This window comes from Calonectris borealis, chromosome 30, assembly GCF_964195595.1.
Source record: "Calonectris borealis chromosome 30, bCalBor7.hap1.2, whole genome shotgun sequence".
NCBI lineage: Eukaryota > Metazoa > Chordata > Aves > Procellariiformes > Procellariidae > Calonectris > Calonectris borealis.
In genome coordinates, this window is record NC_134341.1 from 1,672,358 (window position 1) to 1,692,613 (window position 20,256).

A 20,256-nucleotide genomic window follows, 5' to 3' on the forward strand; every position below is an offset into this window, starting at 1 on the left:
CAAGACCTGCCCCGTTCGTCACACGTCACTGAGGTGACACGGACACCAGGGACCGTCCCCTCCCGCCGGCCGCAGGGCAGCGGCAGCCTCCAACTTATTGTAGGACCTACCCAAACCTGGGGGGCTCCTGGGCCTCTCACCTGTTGGGGCATCACCCCCCCTGGGCTGGGGGGTGTGGGGGGGTTTGGGAGCAGCCTGAACTTGAGGGGACCCCATCCCATGGGCCCATGGACACCCCATCCCCTGCCCCTGCCCCACCCACCCCGCACACACCTTGTCCCCCACCCTGTGGCCCCCCCATCCCGTCCGTGTCCCACCGGGAAACCTCAGGGTGCAGGGGCCAGTGCCGAGGGCCTGGGGGGCTCCAGGCACACACACGGGGGGGGATATCGGGGTGCCAGGGCCCCGGGTGGGTCCCAGCGAGCCGGGGGTGCACGGCAGCACCCGTGCTGCCTCCCGCGGCACGCGCCGAGCCGCAGCCCCCGGGGAATATTAATAAGCCCTTATGTAACGCCGTGGGTGTGCACAGCACCCACCGCCGCGGCACCAGCACCGGGGGGCCAGGTGGGGACCCCCCCTGGGGGCACCATCACCGAGCCCCCATCTTGGCCCGCCGTCCCCGGCAGCTCAGCCAGGTCCCTGGCCACCAGGCCATGCCACCTCCCGGCCTTTGCTGGCTAGCACCCATGGGTGCTGCCCGGGGATGAATCCGTTTAGCCTCCAAAAGGGGGACTGTGCCCCTTCCCACGGGGGTCCCCTGGTCTGGTGGGGTGTTCTGTGGGTGCAGGGGGCACCCATAGGACCCCCACTTGCATGCTGGGGTCAGCAGGGTGGGCTGCCAGCCCCGGCACATGGCATGGGAGCTCCCATATGCTGCTGGGGACATTTTGGGGTCCCCAAACTTTTGGGGGGCTCAAAGCTGGGCTGGGGGCAGCAATTTGAACAAAGCGAGGGGACCCCATGGCGCAGAGCAGCCCGAGGTGGGGGGCGCGGGGGGCTGTAGGCGCGGGAGAGGCCGTGGGCAGGGATGTGCGCGAGACAAAGCCGCGCTGCCGGTGGGGAGCCGCGGCAGCTCGTTACCGCTTAATATCGTGATTGATGAGCGCGAAAATAGACTTTTGCAGCAATCTGGAATAATCAGCAGGTTCTGGGCGTTAATTCGGGGGAGTTTAGCCCCCTGGGAGCGCAGTCGGAGGGGGGCAGCGGGGGAGTCCAGCCCGCTCCGGAGCGGTTTTTCCCCCCCGGATGAATTAATAAAGCAATTAGTGCCGGACGAGGCGGCCGCGCGCTCGGGCTCAGCCACGCAATCATGGCTGCGGTTCGGTTTGGCTGCCGGGGCCTTACGCTCGGCCTCCCGCAGCCCCGGTACCACCGGGCCCTGCCGAGGGGGCTCTGCCGAGGGGGGCTCTGCCGAGGGGGGCTCACGGTCGCGGCAGCCGCCGTCCCCCTCTCCCGGCACGGCCGGTGACTCATCCCGGAGCAGCCGACCGTGCGCGGAATGGCAACGGCTGCCCTGCCGCCTCCTTCCTTCGCCCCATTAATTTTCCCCCAAGATGCTGCACGAGAGAAAAATAAACACCCTGAGACGGGGGAAAGGGGCGGGGGGAAACGTGACTTGAAACGTCCCCGGCCAGGCGGGAGAAGGGAAACTGAGGCACCGGGCCAGCCAGGATCATTGCCACGAGAAGCAGCTGCTTTAATTAAAGCTGGTAAATCCTGCCGGCAGCTCCAGTCCCTCCGTGTCCCAGCCCCCCAAGGTCCCCGGCACGCCCAGACGCCCCCGAACACCCATGGGGGACCCGCAGGAGGTTATCCCTGCCGGAGACAGAGGGCTAGGCACCCACCCTGGGGTGCTGGGGCAGAGCCGGCCCCAAATATTTGCCAGGTCCCCCCCAGCCATGAGTTGGACGCAGCCGTCGGGGGGAAAAACGGTTTAGCGAAGGCGGCAATGGCTGGGGGACAGTTGGGGACACCGTGGTGGTATCTAGCGATCGAGGGAGGAGCTGGGGGTCCCAGCATGGGGTGCTCTGAGGGGTTTGAGGGGAGGGGGCAACGCAGGGCCGGGCTCAGTGCGAGGGGACCCTGCTGAGCAGGTTTTCCCGACACACCTCGCGGTAGGCGTTGCGGAGCAGGACGTAGGGGAAGCAGGTCTCCAGCATGTCCACCGTCAGGAAGGACGACTCCGCCACGATCTGGGAGAGGCGTCACACAGCGTCAGCAGCCCCCCCTCGCCTCAGTTTCCCTCTGTTGCCGGAGAGGGGACCCCGGACCCCAGCCCCTCCCTGGCAGCGCTGGGTGCTCCCTCCCCAGATGGCTCCCCTGCCCCAGCTCCAGATTGAAATATTTGCATTTAAATTGCTTTGCAGCGAGGGCGAGCGCTCCCTGAATACCAATCCCCAGTGGTGGGTGCATGGGCCCCGCCCGGTCAGCCCAGCCTCTCCCCGGGGGTGTCGGAGCTGGATCCAGCCCCCCAGACCCGACCGGAGCTGGGCAAGGGCTGAGCACCCAGAGCCGCTGCAGTCTGGAGCAGCCTGGGCAGAGCTGGAGCCCCGCGGAGACACGGAGCTGGGATGTGCCCACTCAGGAGCACCCCATAGCCCACCCAGGGGCACCCCACAGCCCACCCAGGGGCACCCCGGGTCCCTCCCGTCACTCACCAGCTGCATGAGCAGGGAGATGGAGTCGCGGTTCCTGGCACGCAGCTTGTCCGTCTCCTGGCCCAGCTGCAGGAGGCTGACGGAAGCCAGCTGAGGGACGGATCCTGATCAGCACTGGGGACGGTGCCCACCCCAGGAGGGTGCCCACCCCCGGCCAGGCACAGCTGTGGCCCCCAGCCGCTCTCACCAGCAGGAACTCCTTGAGGTGGGTCTCGATGTTTTTGTTGTGGACGGTGAAGAGGGCGGCCGACACGTGGATGATGGCCTTGGCCAGGCAGTGGATGTTGTTGTTGTAGCCTGGGGACGCAGGCAGGTTGGGGACACCAGTAGGTTGGGGACAGGGGTAGGTTGGGGACACCGGTAGGCTGGGGACAGGGGTAGGTTGGGGGCAGCACAGGGTCTCCACTGTGCCCACCTCCTGTGGCTGCAGTTATGGGGCACCAGCCCTGCCAGTCCTGGGGTCCTGCTGTCCCCAACACCCCTCAGCTGTGGCTATGGGGCACCGATGACCTTGGGGGTCCCAGTACACACAACGTGTGACACCAGGGAACTGTGGGGTCAGGGTCACGGGGACACAGCCAGGACCGGGGCGGGGCATAGGGACAAAGCTGCCAGGGTCACGGCCAAGCCTCACCGTCCACCTCGGTGTTGTAGACGGACGCTGGGTCAGAGGCCAGCAGGGGCAGGGACACGGCCACGAAGACCAGGAGCAGGCAGGCCACCTTGTAGTCCTCCTCCGGGGATGAGCCATCTGCCAGGGAGGAAGGTGACACTAGACAGGGCTCCAAGAGGGGACCCCAGGGGGTCCCAGGGAGGTGACATGGGGTAGGGGAAGGTGAGTGGGGCTGGGGGCCCATGGCAGGGTCACGGATCTCAGGGACAGCCCCCCGCGACCCCAGCAGACCCCCGTGGTACCTGTCTTGCTGCCGGCGAGGACGTTCACCAGCGCGGGGTCGACCTCGCAGGGGATCCCCGCAGCGGAGGCCAGCTCGAAGATGCTCAGGGTGACCTGGGGGGACGAGGACGCGCAGGCTGAGGGCTGGGGACAGGGGGTGCAGCCAGGCACGGGGGACCATGCAATGCCACACAGTGCCACACGGTGCCATACAACGACATACAGTGCCCCGTAGCACCACGCAGCGGCAGTGACAGGACAGCAGCAACCAGCGCTGCCTGGGGACAGCTGTCCCAAGCACTGGAGGTGCCACCCTGTCCCCGTCCCCCTCCGTGCCCACCTGGATGTCAGTGTCAGGGGTGACAACGTCCGTCAGACACTCGATGGGGCCCATCAGGAAGGGGCAGTGGCGGGAGAAGACCTGCAGAGAGAAGGTGGATGCTCACAGGGCTCCTGCTGAAGCCTTGGGCTGTGGGGCCTGTGGGTGGGGGTCTCATGGGGTGGGGAACCTGTGGGGTGGGGGGCACCCACCTCCCGCAGGCCCTGCTGGGCCATGGCGCGGAAGCTCAGGATCTCCCCGATGATGGTCATGCGCTTCAGGACGTTTTCGGCCGCTGTGGGAGGAGAGGGGTCAGCGGGGACGTGTGTGTGTGTGTGCACACGTGTGTGTGTGTGTGCGCACATATGTGTGTGTGTGCACACCCACGTGTGCCAGTCCCACGCTCCCCCTCCGTGTCCCCAGTTCCCCCCAAACTCACAGGTCAGCCGGGGCAGCAGAGCTGCCATCTGCTCGGGCTTGCAGGAGCTGGAGCGCAGCTGGACCAGCGTGTCCATGTTCTCGTTGACCAGCTTCTGCGGGTGACGTGAGGCTCATGGCACCAGGGACACGACGAGCCCACTGCCGGCCGGGAGGGACCCGGGCATCCCAGCCCCTCTGCCCCGCCTCCACGCTGGCCGGCAAGCCCAAGGGACAGGCAGGGGACTGGGATGGTCCCCGGGGTGGCCCTGCCTGCCCTGTCACACCGTGCTCCAGAACCTGGCCCCAGCAGCCTGACCCTGGTCCCAGTCCCCTGATCCTGGTCTTGGTCCCCCGACCCCGGTCCCAGCCCCCAGCCGAACCTTCAGCTCGGTGACTTGGGAGCCCACGTGCCACATGAGGTTGTCGCTCAGGAACTTCATGCCGTACGGCCCGATGAGCTCAGCCAGCGCCCGCATCTCTGCGAGGAGGGGGACAAGGATGGGGACATCAGCGGGGTCAGGAGGTGATGATCCCCCCCTGCAGCACCCCTGCATCCCTCACCTGAGACGTCGGAGAACTCGGCAGCGCTGAAGGGGGGCTCGCCCTCCCGGGGCACCGTGGTGAAAGCCTGCAGGGCTGGGGCCAGGACGATGGCCCCCGTGCTGGCCTGCCGCAGCAGGGCCTCCAGGTACCTACGGACACCAAGCTGCTGCCACCGCCTGGCACCGCGACCCATGGCACTGTGACCCACGGCACCCCAGGGCCACCTCCCAAGAGGGAGGGAGGGAGGGTGCCGGTCCCGGCGTGGCACCCACCAGTTCGTGTAGATGGTGGTGAGCGTCTGCTCGCCGGTGGCGTCGCGGGGCTGCGTCTGCTGCAGGAGGACGCTGCGGATGATGCGCCCTGTGTCCAAGCCCACGAACTGCCCCAGCGTCTGGATGAAGGTCATGTAGGCGCTCAGTCCCACCAGCACCTCTGAGGGCCGGGACACCTCCTGTGTGGCCTGGCTGTAGCCCGCCATGGCCACGATGGCTCTGCAGGGACAGGAAGGGGCTGTCTGGAGAGCCGTGGCTGAGTGTCCCCTCCCCGGCAGCACCCACAGCCTGCCCTGGCCCTGCCATGTCCCACGTCCCCGGTGCGGTCCCTACTTGGTGAAGCGTGTCTCCAGGTGGCTGCTGAGGTACTCGGCCGGCGTCACCGTGTGCTCGAAGACGGTGAAGTTGGGCACGTGGTTGAGGCTCAGGGACAGCTCGGCCAGCGTAAGGTGCAGTTTGTCCATGCTGGGGTGGGGGGGGACAGGTGCCGTTAGCCACACCGCAGCCCCATGGGGACAGCCCCACGGTCACGTCGTCCCCCCACGTCACACCATGCCCACACCTGACGTCTGGTGGCCACTGGTCCCCCCCAGCCCCCTGCCCACCCTCGCCAGTCCCGGGTGGCTCTCACTTGGTGGTCAGGGTCCGGTCCTTCCTCTGGCTCTCGGCTCCCGGCTTGTCCCTCTCAGGCTCCCCCTTCTTGGTCGGCTGCTTCAGGGTCTTCTTGTTGCGGGCTTTGCTGACGGTGGAGGCGCAGTGCTTGGGCAGCAGCTGCCGGACACGGGCAGTGGGTTACCATGGGCCACAGCACCGAGGACAGCCCAAATGGGGCCTCCAGGACCAGAGGTCACCATCCCCAAGGTTGATTTGGGGGGACACCCTGCCAGGGCTTCCCCCGCATGGCCTCTGTTGACCCAAGGCTTTGGAGAACACGGAGGCCACAGAGACCCTGGAGGCTGTGGAGGTCCCAGGGGACAAAGACGCCACAAAGATCCCAGAGGCCATGGATACCCCAAAGGCCATGGAGACCCTGGAAGCCACAAAGGCCATGGAGACCACAGAGACCCCAAAGGCCACAAAGACCCTGGAAACCACAGAAGCCGTGGAGACCCCAAAGGCTATAGAGATCCTGGAGACCACAGAGACCCCAAAGGACACAAGAGATCCTGAAGGTGATGGAGACCCCAAAGGCCACAGAGACCTCAGAGGCCCTGGAGGCGTGACCCTCACCTGCTCGCTGAGGTTGTGCTGCTCGGCGCAGGCATCCATAACGCAGGCGCTGGCCTGCCGGGCCATCTCCTCCAGGAACCTGTTGCACATCCCCAGTGCTATGGCCTTCAGGTGGGGATACTGGGGGGGGAAAGCCACAGCACCGTCACAGCACAGCACGCGGGCCACAGCCACGTCTGCAGCGGGCCACCGGCTGCCTTGAGGTCATGGGGCTGCCATTGTCCCCTACCCACGTGTGCCTGCCCCAGCCCCTCCACAGTTGGCCGGGCAGCAGCCAGCCATGGTCCCCGTGTCCCCCGTGTGTCCCCCGGCAGCAGGACCCACCTCCTCTGGGCACATGGGGTGGACGCAGCGGGAGAAGTGGCTGCAGAGCAGAGGGAAGGCGATGCTGTAGCGCAGCATCGAGGGCTCCTCCATTGTTGCCACAAACATCTTCTCCATGGGGCGAGGGTAGAAACTGCAGGGGTGGGGGGGCAGAGGGGCAGAAGATGTGGGCAGGGAGGGCAGGAGAAGGGATTTGTCTTTCTGGATACGCTGCTCCTGTGCCACATGTGTGTCGTCCCTGTTCCCATGTCCATGTGTATGTCACCTAACCTTGCCCAACCTCTCCCATGGGTGACATGTCCCCAACAGCCACCTCTATCCCTTCCCACACCCGTCACCCAGCACACGTGGGCACCTTTCCATGCATGCTGGGGTGCAGGACATGGCTCGAAGATCCCCACAGCCAGGGTGACCCCCCCCCCATGACTGTGGGGAAACTGAGGCAGAGCGGGTGCCTGCGCTCACCACAGATCGGAGAGGTCGGAGGCCTCGGCCAGCAGCTCCTCCAAGGAGTCGAGCAGTTTGGTGTGGAAGACGATGAGGTTCATGACACGACCCACGTCGGGGTTGGAGCCCAGTGGCAGCGAGGCCTTGGCCACACTGGTGTAGGCCTGGGGGGGACAGCGGGCTCAGGGGCACAGCAGGGCAGGGGAAGAGGACGAGGACAAGGACAGGGATGGGGACAGTAATAGGGAAGGGGATGGGGACGGGGATGGGGAGAGAGGAAGGGGATTGGCATAGGGACGGGAACGAGGATGGAAATTGGGATGGGGACAGGGACAAGGACAGGGACAGAGACAAGGAGAGGGACAGGAACAAGGACAGGGACAGCACCTGCAGCCGGAACCAGTCCAGGCGGAGCGGTGTGAAATCAAACTGTTCTTTGTCATCAACTGCGGGGAAATAGAAAAGTGGGGAGACGTGGCTGTGGGGAGGGGGCTGGGGGGAGTATCAGTCTGGGGACGCTAATCTGGAGGTGCTGGTCCTGGGGGTGCCAGTCTGGGGGTGCCAGTCTGAGGTGCCCACCCCACAGGACCCCCAGGAGCTGCCGTCTCCCCGTGCCTGGGTGCCCAGCACGGTCCAGGACTGCTGCAGGGCTCCCGGGGCAGGAGGGACATCAGTCCCCGGGCAGTGCCAGGGACATGGCAGGGGGGACACTGACCATACCTTCCTTGACAGAGAGAGCTGAGAGGGAGCTGACGAAGGACGACAGGATGATGGACTCCTCCTCGGGGCACACGGAGAGGTTCTGCAGGGCCAGGAATGGGGACAGGATGAGGGACAGCCAGGATAGGGCATGGGGGACAGGGATAGCCCCAACGGGGGACACAGATCAGCCCCTGCCAGTGCCCTGCGGTACCTGGATGACTTCGCTGAGCACCAGGGCGTCGAAGCGGGCCAGGTACTGGACGTGGTAGCGCTGCAGCACCCCGACCTGCCGCCGCACCAGCCTCCGCAGCTGCTCCATGAGAAAGAGCAGCTCCGCGATGTGGCTGCTGCCAGAGCCGCCGGTCAGAGCCTGTGCCCACCAAACCACCCCAGTGCCAGCCATGCCCATGGCACCCTGGCGTTGCCCCAGGGCAACCCCCACCACGAGACCAGCGTGTCCACGACTGGGGGTAACCCCTGTGGGCACGGAACCCCCCAGTGTGGAGCCAGTGCCCACACACCATGCCTACCTGTCAGCGAAATCCTCAGGCGTCTTGGTCTTGGTGACATGCTCGGCATGCCGCACCAGCCAGCTCACCTCGTCCCGGCAGAAGGAGAGTGCCATGAAGACAAAGAGGGCCTGGGCAGAGCGGGGGTTAGAGGGCACCAGGCACAGGGTGCTGCCACCAGGCACCGCCACCCAGCTGGCACCAATGGCCCTGGGCACTGTCACCACATGGCACCAGGCTGGCACTGGCAGTACCCCCCACACAGACCACACCAGCACCCATTTCACACCCCCGGGCACATGCAGAGCTCCAGCACTGAGCCCCCTGCACCCAAACGCTGCACCCACACACCCCATGTACCCCAAACCTCGCATCCACGCACCCCCTGCACCCCAAGCCCTGCACCCACACACCCTCTGTACGCCAAACCCTGCACCCACGCACCCTCTGTACCCCAAACCCTGCACCCACGCACCCCCCGTACCCCAAGCCCTGCACCCACGCACCCCCTGCCACCCCAAACCCTGACCCCTGGCCCCCACTGCCCCCCCGTTCCCTCCGGGCTCACCTTGGGTCCCAGCAGCCCGGGCTGGTCCTCCAGCAGCGCCTCCAGCTCCCGCACGGCCCCGCGCAGGTATGCCCGCCGGCCCCGGTGCAGGGATCCGCTGCAGGGGGGGTCAGGGTGGAGGTCAGGGTCAAGGCCACCCAATCGCCCCACCAGTCACCTCACTCACCCAGTGGGGACATTGCAGGTACCATTGCAGGCAAAGGTGGGGGCTGTGGCACAGGGCCAGTGTGGACCTGATAGGGGCACCCCAGCCACCCCCCCCCAGGGTGCTGGCACCCCTGGAACCCCCACAGCTCTCTGGGACTCATGGTACCCCCCAGGACCCCCAATTCTTTGGGATGCCCTGGGACCTCCCAGCTCTCCAGGACTCCTGGGACCTTCCCCAGCCCCCCCATACCCGCTGTCCCCCCTCTGAGTCCCCAACCTGTGAGCCACAGCGTGTTCCTTGCACTCCTTGACATCGGCCACCCGCTTCCCGTACCTGCAAGAGAGTCACAGCCAGGCAGTGCCAGGCGTGGCAGCCTGCACAGCACCCGGCACAGCACCCAGGAGGGCCCCAGGCACCCCACAGAGCCCCTGGCACAGTCCACAGCCCCTGGCACCCAGCACAATCCCCTGGCACCCAGCACAAACTCGTGGCATCCTGCGAAGTCTCCTGGCACCCAGCAGGGCTGCTGGCAGAGCACCCAGCCCCTGGTACCCACCACGGCACCCCCCTGGCACCCTCCACAGCCCTGGCACTGGCACGGTCGTTACCCTTTGAGGCTGCTGAGCAGCTCCTCGGTGACCTTGTGGACCTGGAGGGCCTCATCGCGGAGGAGGGTGACGTAGAGCGAGCCCTGCAGCGCCAGCCGCCACAGCTCCAGGCACTGCGGGGATGAGCCCAGCGCCCCCGGGCACACCAGGAATCCCACTGCGGGCACAGCAGTGCAGGGGCTGCCCGTGCTGCCGGCCCCGCAGCGGCCAGGGGGATGGCCCGAAGCAGGGAGCCAGGCTGCCCGTGTGGGGCTGGGGACCCTGTGCCCGCATGGGGCCGGGGACCCACGGGCATCACAAGGACTCACTGAGGATCCAGCGCTCCATCACCTCCAAGGACAGGTACTCACAGGCCATCTGGGGACACAGGTGTCACCGTGTCACTGCCCTCAGCCCTCCTGCAGCCTCCCCCGGGACCTGTCCCGGTCCCTGCGGCGCGGTGGCACTCACGGTGTCGGAGCTGGCAGGGCTGAGCATGGTGCCGGCGGTGCCGAGCAGGCTGAGGAGCTGGTCGCTGCGCCACTGCTCGGCCCCCTGGTTCCTCCGGGCGAAGAGGAAATGGAGGGACAGGAGGGCGCTGGTGACAGCCTGGGGGACAGGGGGACATCACGGGGGGGGCTGTGGGATGGATTGGGGCAGGATGTGGCCCTGCTGGCTGGGGGGCCCCCATCCCACCTTGGTGTGAGGCCCAAATTCCTCTGTCAGCTTCTTGAGGGGGTGGTCGTACTCCAGCACCATCTGTCCCAGGCGGGCGAAGCTGGGGTCACTGTGGGGACAGGGGCATGGGGGTCAGGGATGGTCCTCAGGGCCAGTTCCAGTGGGGACAGTCCGTGGGGACAGCCCCGGTGGGCACAGCCGACCCACCTGGTGCCGTGGCTCATCTCGTGGGCGCAGTGGTACATGCCGATGAGCAGCCGGCGGTCCTCGGTGCGGGCCAGCAGCAGGACGAGGGACACGTAGGTGACAACCAGATCCAGGTAGCTCTTGGTGAAGTCGTAGTTGACGTGCTGGGGAGGGGACAGCCGTGAGCGCGTGGGCACAGCCGTGGCACCCCCAAAGTACCTCCCGGGTACCCCCTGCACCCCACTCACGATGTCAAAGAAGCACTGGCTGGCATCGATGGTGTTCAGCAGCTCATAGACGTGATCCTGGCAGGGAGGGGACAGGGACCATGTCACCACTGTCCCCCCGGGTCTGAAACGCCAGCGCTGCCCCCCAAAACCCCGCTCTGCCTCCCGCCGCACAACCCAGCTCACCCTGAACTCCAGGACGTCCAGGAAGGAGTGGTAGAAGGGCCCCAGCGCCCGGGCGATGTCCCCCTTGTCCTTGTGCACCGGCCCCAGGTGTTGCTGCAAAGGGACAGTGGGGACACCCGGGGTGGGGTGACACAGGGGGGACACCCAGGGAGAGGTGACATGGGGCAGGGGGCGGCAGGTTGACCAAGGGAGGGGGCTGGAGGGGAAGCCAGGTGGTGGTGACACAAAGTAGGGTGACATGGACCAGGGTGACACGTGGGGGACAGTGCGGACACTGGATGGGGTCAACATGGGGTGGGGATGGTGAGGACACTGAGGTTGGGGTGACACGGGGTGGGGGGCAGAGAGGACACCAGGTAGAGCTGGCACAGGGTGGGGGGGACAGGGGGTTGGGGACAGAGGGGACACCCCGGTCCCTCACCGTGCTACTCCGCACGTCCAGGTGAGGAAACTTCTTGTTGATGAACTTGACGGAGGGCTCCATGGCCTTGTCACTGAGGAAGGGTGGCCGCGTCTTGGGGTCGGAGCAGGTCTGCGGGGACCCCCCAGTGTCAGACCCCCCCCAAAACCCCCTTCCTGGGCTCGGACCCCCCATCAGACCCCCCTGCCCCAGCGATCCCACCACCCCGTTTCTCCACGACCCTTGTTCCAGGCAGAACCCAGGCTCTCTCCCTTTACATCGGGGGGGTACCCCGGTGTCCTGTACCCCAACCCTTCCTCCCCCAAGGGACCCAGGCACCCGCTCCTCCACCCCACCCCACACCCACCTTCTTGATGTTGTAGATGCGGACGAGGACGCCCCGTCCCCGGTCGTTGAGGATCGTCAGCTTCTCGGCGAACTTGTTCTGGTAGACGGAGGGCAGCGACATGGCGGCGACGTGCTGGGAGGGGGCCACCCCGTGTCCCCCACGTCCCCTGATCGGCCCCACGGCCCCAACACCCAACTTCCCCTTCCTGGGCTTCCTGGGCTGCGCCCCGAGCTGGGGCCACCGCCACGTGACACCACCGCCGCCACCCCGTGACACTGCCAGCGCCTGACGCCACAGCTGTGTGACACCACTGATGCACGATGCCACCACCCCCTGACGCCACAGCTGTGTGACACCACCACGGTGTAGGCCCGGCCGTGGCCATGCCACGCTGGCCATGGCCCGATGACACCGTCCGTGGCCATACGACACCGGCTGTGGCAGGTGACACCGCTGACAGCCAGGCAGTGCTGGCTACAGCCATATAACACCCGTCCCAGCTGTGCTATGCTGACCAGGACCGTATAGCGCCGGCCATCGCCACGCAACACTGGCCACAGCCATGTAATACCGGCCAGGGCCGTATGGCACCCGCCATGGCCCTACAACAGGACCCAGGGCCCTGCAACACCAACCGTGACCCATATAGCAGCAACCAGGCCCGTATAACACCATGGTGCAGGGCCCTATAACAGCACCCAGGGTCCATATAAGACCATCTAGGCCCATATACTACCACTGGGGCCCATATACCACTTCCTAGGCCCATATACCACTTCCTAGGCCCCTATATCACCACTGGGACCCATATACCACTTCCTAGGCCCATATAGCACTGCCTCGGCCCATATAATGCTGCCCAGGGTCCATACAGCACTGCCCAGGGCTCATATAGCACCACCCAGGGACCCTATAACTTCACCTGGGCACATATAGCATTGCCCAGGGCTCATATAGCACCGCCCATGGCCCATGTAACATCGTCTGGGCCCATATATCACCACCCGGGGCCCATATATCACCACCTGCGGCTCATATAGCACCGCCCAGGGCCCACATAACATCACCTGGGCTCATATAGCACCACCCGGGGCCCATATAGCACTGCCCAGGGCCCACAGAACGTCGTCTGGGCTCGTATAGCATCGCCTGGGGCCCATGTAGCACTGCCTGGGCTCATGTAACACCGCCCAGGGCTCCTATAGCACCGCCCGGGCTCCTATAGCACCGCCCGGGCTCCTATAGCACCGCCCGGGCCTACCCCGCCGCGCTGCGGGCGCCCCGCGGCGGCCGCCCGGCCCCGTTGCCATGGCGACAGCGGAGCGCGGCGGCCCCCGCAGGCCGCGCCGGAAGCCGGGCCCCGTTGCCGTGGCGACGCGGCGGCGCGCGAGGCCCGTTGGGAATCTGTTGCGCCGAGCCGCCGGGCCGGGCTCGGACCTGGGCCCCGCCATGGACCCCGAGGCGCTCGTCCAGTGTCCCTACGACAAGAGCCACCAGGTCCGGGTGTCCCGACTGCCCTACCACCTCGTCAAGTGCCAGCGGGTGAGCGGGGGCCGGGGCTGGGGCCTACTGGGGGCCGGGGTTGGGGCCTACGGGTGCCTGGGGCCTGCTGGGAGCCGGGGCCGAGGCCTAGTGGGGGCCGAGGTTGGGGCCTACGGGGCCCTGGGGCCTGCTGGGAGCCGGGGCCGAGGCCTGTTGGGGCCGGGGGTCAGCCAGCTCTGAGGCAGAGGCTCCCCCCCCCGCCAACCCAGCGCCTCTCGCCTCTCCTCGCCCCCCCAGAACAACCCGCAGGTGGCCCGCACGCTGGCCACCTGCCCCTTCAACGCCAGGCACAGGGTGCCCCAGGCCAAGCTGCGGAGCCACGTCGCCTCCTGTCCCGACAAGCTCCAGCCCGACCTTCCCCACGGTACAGCGTGGCCCCCCACCACCACCCCGGCAGCCATGCTTAGCTGTGCCCCCCCTCAACTGTCCCCTCTGTCCCTGCAGAGACGGACACATCCCTCGGCAACAGGATGAAGCAACCAGAGGTCCCCACGGCCTGGCAGGGCCCCCCGTGCCAGGAGGACTGGGAGGCTGGTGAGTGTCCCTGGGGTGCCAAGCAGTGCTCCCCCGCCTCGCCATGTCACCCTGAGGCTGGCACGTCCCCGTCTTGTCACCCTTTGCAGAGCTGGAGGACCTGGAGGACCCTCCGCCATTCATCTTCAACGTCAGGACAAACGACCTGCTCCTCCCATGCGACAGGTAGGAGCCCGCAGGGCCAGGGATGTCCCCTCCCTTGGTGCCCACATTTGGGTGACGTCCCCGCCCAGGGTGCTGCCCACACCGACCCTCCTGGTCCTGTCTTGCCCCCCAGCTCTGCCCCGGCAGCACCCACGAGCCGGAGCCGAGGTGGTGGAGTCGCAGGATGCCCTGCAGTGGGTGCAGAGCAGCGGGCACAGGAGAGACCAGGACACAGGACAGTGGCAGCAGGACCAGGGCAGTGTCCGTCTCTCCACCACGACCAGGGGGACCGCAGTGCTGGGGGGGGCACTGCCCCCTCGACTGCTGCTGTGGGGGGTGATTGTACTCACAGGTTTTAATTGCATGTTACAAAAATACTGCCTGTGAGTGTGCGTGGTGTCCTGTCACCCGGGGGGGAACGGAGGCACCCCCACAGGACGGACGCTGGGGGCACCGCGGGGACGGGGACCCAGGGGACCGTGTGACCTGGGGACAGGGGCACCCCGGGGATGGGGACCCAGGGGACCCCCAGCATGAGCTCCCAGCCTGCCCCGCTCCCCCCACGCTCCCTCAGCCGCACTCCCAGCATGCTCTGCGCTGGCCCCGCCCCTTATGGCACAGATGAGGGGGGGGCAGGGCCTGTTGCCCCCCTCCAAGGGGCTCCAGCACCATGGGGGGACAGGGGGCAACAGCTCTAGTGCACAGCGGGATCCCACCTCCCGGGCCTGTCCGTGTCCCCGTAATCCCCCCAGTGTGTCCTCGTAACCCCCTGGGCCAGCCCGTGTCCCTGTCATCCCCCCAGTGTGCCCCCATACCCCCACAGTGTATCCCCATAACCCCCTGGGCCACTCCATGTCCCTGTCACCCTCCCCAGCGTGTCCCCATACCCCCCAGTGTGTCCCCGTCACCCCTAGGCTCACCCATGTCCTTGTAGCACCCCAGTGTATCCCTGTATCCCCCCGGCGTGTCCCCGTAACCCCCCTGTGCCCTGTCCCCCTCAGCGTGTCCCTGTCCCCCCAGGCCCCCGGTGCCCTGCTGTCCCCCTCACCCTGTCCCCAACCACCCCTAAACTCGGGCTCTGGCAGGGACAGCGACGAAGAGGATGACCATGACCAAACTGGCTCAAGGTGACCCCAAACCCACCTGGTCCAGGTGCCTGGGGCGCTGCTGTCCCCCCCCCGCAGGGCACCAGATCCCCTCCCAGTCCCTCTCCCATCAAAACAGGCGTTTCCAGGCGGGCGCTGCCCAGATTTTGGGCTGGGGGGGGGGGCTATTTTAGTGCCTCTTGCGCAACGCGGGTGCCTCGTGCTCGGGCTGTGTCCCGGGGCATCGGGCCGTGGGTTCCCCGCCCGGGGAGGGGGGGGGCAGCTGGGGAAGCCTCGTTAATCCCCCCCCACCCCCTGCATTCCTCCAAAAAATGTGTCACGCCGTGTGTCCCCCCCCCGCCAGCCTGGCGGTGACACACACCCGTCACACCCAGGGCGCGCTCAACCCCAGTGTCGTGCCAGGAACGGGGGGATCCCCCAATCTTCCACTCCCTCCCCCCCAATTCCTTCTCCCCTTCTTCCAGTGGGATGTCTCCGGGTGCGGGGGACCCCACGGAGCCCCCACGGAGCCCCCGCCACCCCGGGAAGTGAGGAGAGCTCGGAGGAGGCGACAGATTTGGGGCGGTACGTGTGGAAATGGGAACGCATGTGTCACGCCGCCTTCCCCGGCCGGGCTCCCTGCCCGCCCCGCCGCCACCGCTCGCTCCCCAGCCTCCTCCAACACCCCGTCATCCAAGGCAGGCTGCGGGGACCCCGCGGAGCTGAGTTTGGGGGGAAAACCTGCTTTTTTTTTGCTTTTCTTTTTTCCAGCGGTTCACGGGGAGGTCAGATATATATCTTTCCCCGTCCGGCGGAGGGGAGCGCGCGGGCGGGGTCGCGCCGGTCCCTCCTGGCCGGGCAGAGGAGGAGTGATCTGGTGTTGCAATTAATTCCTCCCTCGTCAGTGCCAGAAATGCAGCTGCAGAGCGGTTTTTATGCGACTAATAACTCCCGTTAACGTACATCTGGCAGGAGCCGCACATCCTGGGCTCAGCCCATCTGGGAGACGCTTTTCCTCCCTCCATCTCCAATCCGGAGGCTGAACACGAATCGTCTAGCGGCGGCCGCTCCTTCCTCGGGCTTTAACCTGCCAAGCGCTAACCTTCGCTCAAAGCTGCCTTTTCTTCCCCCCCCCCAGACATGTTTTAAACCCATTTCTTGAGTTTATGGGGAGGGTTTATCCCCCCACGGCTCAGCCCGGAGAATCAGGACGCGTGTCCGCCCCGGTTTATCCCCCGCACATCCTCCCCCGGCCGCAAATCCCATCCCCGCACGGAGCCGGTGCTTCCGCACCGGCTCCCGTTTTCCCTCGCCGGAGAGTGGAAACATTTCCCCACGCGCTGCCCGCAGGTGGAAAGTCATCCCAATCCCTTCCTGCTCCGTAAGGGTTAAGGAGGAATTTCTCCAGCTTTGTTGCCTCGCTTGTTTAAAAGCGTCTGACTGCTTCGGCTTTGCCTGACATCTCTCCCCTGTGGTTTCCAGAGCAGTTTCATGTGTGCTTCGAACCGTGCCAATAACGGCCTTGCAACACTTGCCGGGAGTTTTTGCTGGGAGGGTGGATCCAGCCGGGTAGGTTGGAGGGCTGGCTTATTTTCATCCGTGAGCCGGATGGGAAACGACAGGCGTTTCCCCCCTTTTTCCACCTATTTTGCCGTTATTTTCTCTCGTCGAGAGCAGTCGCGGGTCCCAGTCACGGAGCCCCCCATTCGCGCATCTCCTCGGTGGGAGCCGTTGGGTTTTCCCTTCGACGGGGACGTGAGGAGGTGGGGAGGGACAGTCAGGTTTTTTGTGGTGGCGGCACAGATACGTGTCACCTTCGTCGTCCCCTGCGGTGTCCAGCCGTTTCATTGCCGTGGAGCGGGCAAGCCGTGCCGTGGCACGGCCGCGCTTCGGGGAGGGCAGCTCCTGGCTCCCACCCTGCTCCCCACCTCCAAGGGGGTCCCGCCGTCTCACGTGCCTTCTCCGCGCTACGTTTTTGGGGAGATTTTATGCCTTTTTGGCCTTGCCCCACGTGCTTTAACCGCTTCTCCCTGTTCTGTTCCATACAGCGATGAAACATCCCGTGTGCCCCCACCCTCACACGGCTCCCGGGGCCGCCCGCCGAGACCCCCCTGTGCGGGCAGGGGTGACCAGCGCCACGCGGGGCTGTGAGTACCGGTTCTGCCCGAGCCGCCCCGGCTGCGCCGCTTCCCCCTACACAATTCCCAGGACAAAATTCCCCTCGTCTTAACCCGCGTCGTTCCCCTGCTGTGATTCAGCGCCCGGCATCGCTCTCCAGCTGGTTTCTGCTGGGGGGGGGGACACAAAAAAAACCCCATTTACTGTCAAACTGTGTCTGAAAGCGGCAGGAAAAGGAAGAGGGCAGGAACCGGCGAGTGTCTGGCGGTCGCAGGCAAATGGCAGCGCCGAGGCCCCGGCTCGCCGGGGGCTTTGAAGTCGCCGGGGTGGGAGCCACGGCCGGGGGGTTTGGAGAAGCCCCGTCCCCCCCGCCGTGCACCCCAGCAGCACCCCAGCCCCGGGGAGGGGGGATGCCCTGGCAGGAATCGCTCCCCTTGAAACCTTTTTGGGGCTTTTTTTTACACCTTTTGCTTTTTATCTCCGCAGCTCGTTGGGATCCCTCCCTCCTGCCAAAATTTGGTTCCCGCTACTCGCTCGGGGATGGATCCTGCCCTGGAGCGGGCACCTCCAGGGCTTGGCCCCAGCTCCTCCGGCAGCCGGGCTCCGCAGGGCGAGCGGGACTCGTTAAGGCAGGAAATTAGGCAGAAAAACAAGAAATGCCCAGAAACAGCGGGGCCGGGTGAGGAGGGCTCGGCAGCGTCCGGCCTCCGCCTCGCCGCGCGAGCACTAAAACTGCCCTTTCTGGCCCCAAAACATCCCGCGCTTGATTCCGGGTTAATCGCAGCCACGTTACGGGGTGTTTTACCCAATATCGGGGCGCTGAAAAGGGTCAAAAAGGGGGTGGGAGCTCAGGGTGGGATGGGGGTGTCCCCGAATGACGTCAGGGCGTCCCCACGCTGCCTGGGAGCCAGGGGGCAGCCGGCCAAAAATGAGGGGGGGGGGGGTGTGAAACGGTCCCTGTGCCCCTGGCCAGCCCCTGCCCTTCCCGGGGCGGGGGGTGACCCAAACGGGGGTCATGTGCGGCCCCCTGCCCATGGCGGGGCTGGTGGGCGCGTGTGTGAGTGCACACGCGTGTGGTGGGTGTGCACGTGTGTGTGTAAGGGGGTTGTGCCGTGGGTTCCCGTGTTCCTGCCCACCGGTACCCCTGGGGCTCTGCCCAGGACTGTGCACACGCTTGCACACGCACACACACGCGTGTGCACACCCGGCCCCGGCCCTGCAGTACCCACGGCAGTGCCAGGGCCAGCGGTGCCACGAGCACACGCGTGTGTCAGCCACAGCAGTGCCACCTCTGCCCCGCGTCCCTGCCCGCGTCCCTGCCCGTGTCCCTGCCCTGCCTGCCCCCCCCCGGCGCAGGGGCCCCCCGGGGCTGGCCGGCTGCCCGGCTCCCCAACGCCTGCAGCCGCCAGCGCCTTTTTGGGAAGCAGCCGGCGCGCGGGGCCGCATCCGCGCCCGTCCCCGGGCTCCACGCCAGCCCCGGGGCACCGCGCCAGCACCCATGCCCCCCACCCTGGGGGAAACTGAGGCCGGGCACCCACCGAGCACCCGGGGTGTCCTGCCCGTGCCCCCACCCACGGGCTGCCCCAATGTCACCGGCGCATGCCTCCCGCACCCATCGGGGTGCCCCAGTGTCACCCTGCATCCCCCCAACCCATGGGGGTGCCCCACCATGGCTGCCCCTGGCCCCCCCGCAGCCCCAGGCGCTGCCCCAGCCGGGGGGGCCGGGGGTGACGTGGCCCCGCTGTCGGCCCAGGCTATATAGGGGCTGGCGGCGGCGGTGAGTCAGGCCCGGGGCCCCCCCGGCCCCCGCGGTGACTCAGGGACGCTCCCCGGCACCGGCACTGGCCATACTTAGCCGGGAGCACCCAAAGCCTGACCCCAGCGCCGGCACCCCCCACCCAGGGTGGGGATGGGGGGACGTGGGGTGTCCCTGGGATGGAGACCAGGGGGATGGCACCCAAGGGGCGTCCCTCGCACAAGTGGGGATTGGGGGTCCCCGGGGATAGCACCCATGGGGTGTCCCGGGGATGGGGGTCATGGGGACAGCACCCGTGGGGTGTCCCGGGGATGGGGGTCATGGGGACAGCACCCGTGGGAATGGGGGTGGCGCGGATCAGGCTCCCCCAGGCCAGGGACAGAGCGTGGGGGAAACTGAGGCACGAGTGGGGCAGCTTGTGGCCATGGGCACCCATGGAGCCCTTGCACAGGGACACGGGGACGTGGCGATGGGACCTGGGGTGAGTGTGCACAAGGGGAGAGGGCCAGGACACGCGTGTGTGCACGAGGGGACGGTGTCAGGATACACACGCGTGTGCACGAGGGGACGGTGTCAGGGCACACGCGTGTGCACGCGGGCGGTGCCAGCGCGGGGCCGGCCGTGCGAGGGCAGGAAGGGCCCCGGCGCCAGCGCATTGTTCGTTGCCCGCCTGTCACTTCCCCCCCCCCAGCCACGGAAACGTCCCCATTGTCCCCACGGGCACTGTGCCCACGGGGGGCACACGCACCCCTGCACCCACACGCGTGTGCAAGCTCCCACGCCTCCCCTGACCACCCACCCGCCCACCCCAGGGGAGCAGCGGTGGGGGAGCACCCACGGCAGGGTGCTGGGCAGAGGACCCAGGCGTCCGGGCCTGGGTGGGGGGACGGGGGGAGGCCCCAGACGCCTGGGTCCCCCCGAGCCCCCCGAGCCCCCGGCCCAGCTGCGGCGGGCGCCATTGCATCAGCGGCGCAGGAATGCGGCCGGCCCCGCAGCAGGCGTGCGAGGCCCCCGGCCCCCCGCGCACGCCCCCCGGCCCCTCGCACGCCCGGGCACCCGCCTCGCACGGGGGGCCGGTTGGGAAGGGAGGGGTGTCCCACCCGGGAGAGGGGGGTCCCACCCTTTGCACGAGCACGTGGAGGGGCGGGCAGCCTTTGCACGCGTGGAGGGGCGCAGCGAGGGTGCAGCATTTGCACACGCGGGCGGAGGGAGAGGCTGAGCGTGCACCCCTTGCACGCTCGCGCGGCGGGAGGTGGTGGACGTGCGGCGTTCGCACGCTGGCGTGGGGGGGGGGCGGGGGGCGAGACCCCGCGTGGAGCGAGACCCCGCGCGTGCACCGTTCGCCCGCTCGCGTGGGGACAGCGAAGGTGCCGCGGGGAGCACGTGGGGGGCACCACCGCCCCTCGCACGCCCTCGCACGCTGGCCCCGC

At 67.2% G+C, this 20,256-nt stretch overlaps 2 protein-coding genes across 8 annotated transcripts; one reads left to right on the forward strand and one right to left on the reverse strand.

Moving 5' to 3' along the window:
* Positions 1–369: 369 nt before the first annotated feature.
* Positions 370–11,902, reverse strand: NCKAP1L (NCK associated protein 1 like). 4 transcript variants are annotated; one of them, XM_075133933.1, is made up of 32 exons: positions 11,666–11,902; positions 11,320–11,430; positions 10,899–10,991; positions 10,734–10,790; positions 10,507–10,649; positions 10,318–10,408; positions 10,093–10,230; positions 9,951–9,999; positions 9,643–9,799; positions 9,311–9,367; positions 8,887–8,983; positions 8,340–8,449; positions 8,021–8,153; positions 7,828–7,909; positions 7,495–7,553; positions 7,126–7,271; positions 6,661–6,793; positions 6,337–6,456; positions 5,738–5,877; positions 5,440–5,571; positions 5,107–5,325; positions 4,853–4,983; positions 4,672–4,769; positions 4,311–4,404; positions 4,084–4,166; positions 3,893–3,973; positions 3,573–3,666; positions 3,292–3,408; positions 2,845–2,954; positions 2,658–2,747; positions 2,109–2,192; positions 373–1,556 (listed from the first exon to the last, which is right to left on the reverse strand). In XM_075133933.1, the coding sequence occupies exons 1-32, from the start codon at positions 11,765–11,767 to the stop codon at positions 1,470–1,472; spliced, it is 3,438 nt and encodes a 1,145-aa protein (XP_074990034.1). In that variant the 5' UTR covers positions 11,768–11,902; the 3' UTR covers positions 373–1,469. The 4 variants fall into 4 exon arrangements, with proteins under 4 accessions (XP_074990036.1, XP_074990034.1, XP_074990033.1 ...); XM_075133932.1 differs by having other exon boundaries at positions 8,021–8,156; XM_075133935.1 differs by lacking the exon at positions 10,899–10,991 and having other exon boundaries at positions 370–1,556; positions 8,021–8,156.
* A 1,031-nt stretch (positions 11,903–12,933) lies between these two features.
* On the forward strand, positions 12,934–17,825 carry GTSF1 (gametocyte specific factor 1). 4 transcript variants are annotated; one of them, XR_012670430.1, is made up of 7 exons: positions 12,937–13,189; positions 13,427–13,553; positions 13,634–13,723; positions 13,813–13,888; positions 15,438–15,537; positions 17,001–17,099; positions 17,557–17,825. XR_012670430.1 is itself a non-coding variant. In XM_075133611.1 (6 exons), exons 1-6 carry the CDS (start codon positions 12,956–12,958, stop codon positions 17,696–17,698), a joined length of 768 nt encoding a protein of 255 aa, XP_074989712.1. In that variant the 5' UTR covers positions 12,934–12,955; the 3' UTR covers positions 17,699–17,825. The 4 variants fall into 4 exon arrangements, 3 of the variants coding, with proteins under 3 accessions (XP_074989712.1, XP_074989714.1, XP_074989713.1); XM_075133611.1 differs by lacking the exon at positions 15,438–15,537 and having other exon boundaries at positions 12,934–13,189; XM_075133613.1 differs by lacking the exon at positions 17,001–17,099 and having other exon boundaries at positions 17,557–17,575.
* Positions 17,826–20,256: the final 2,431 nt, after the last annotated feature.

Excerpts from the sequence above, each read along its gene's own strand:
- NCKAP1L (XM_075133932.1), bottom strand. The coding sequence starts at position 11,767 with ATGTCGCTGCCCTCCGTCTACCAGAACAAGTTCGCCGAGAAGCTGACG. Across the intron at positions 10,791-10,898 it reads TGGACGTCCTGGAGTTCAGG|GATCACGTCTATGAGCTGCT; the intron begins GTGAGCTGGGTT and ends CCTCCCTGCCAG. Across the intron at positions 5,572-5,737 it reads GACCGGACCCTGACCACCAA|CATGGACAAACTGCACCTTA; the intron begins GTGAGAGCCACC and ends CCCCCACCCCAG.
- GTSF1 (XM_075133611.1), top strand. The coding sequence starts at position 12,956 with ATGGCGACAGCGGAGCGCGGCGGCCCCCGCAGGCCGCGCCGGAAGCCG. Across the intron at positions 13,554-13,633 it reads CCAGCCCGACCTTCCCCACG|AGACGGACACATCCCTCGGC; the intron begins GTACAGCGTGGC and ends CTGTCCCTGCAG. Across the intron at positions 13,889-17,000 it reads CTGCTCCTCCCATGCGACAG|CGATGAAACATCCCGTGTGC; the intron begins GTAGGAGCCCGC and ends TGTTCCATACAG.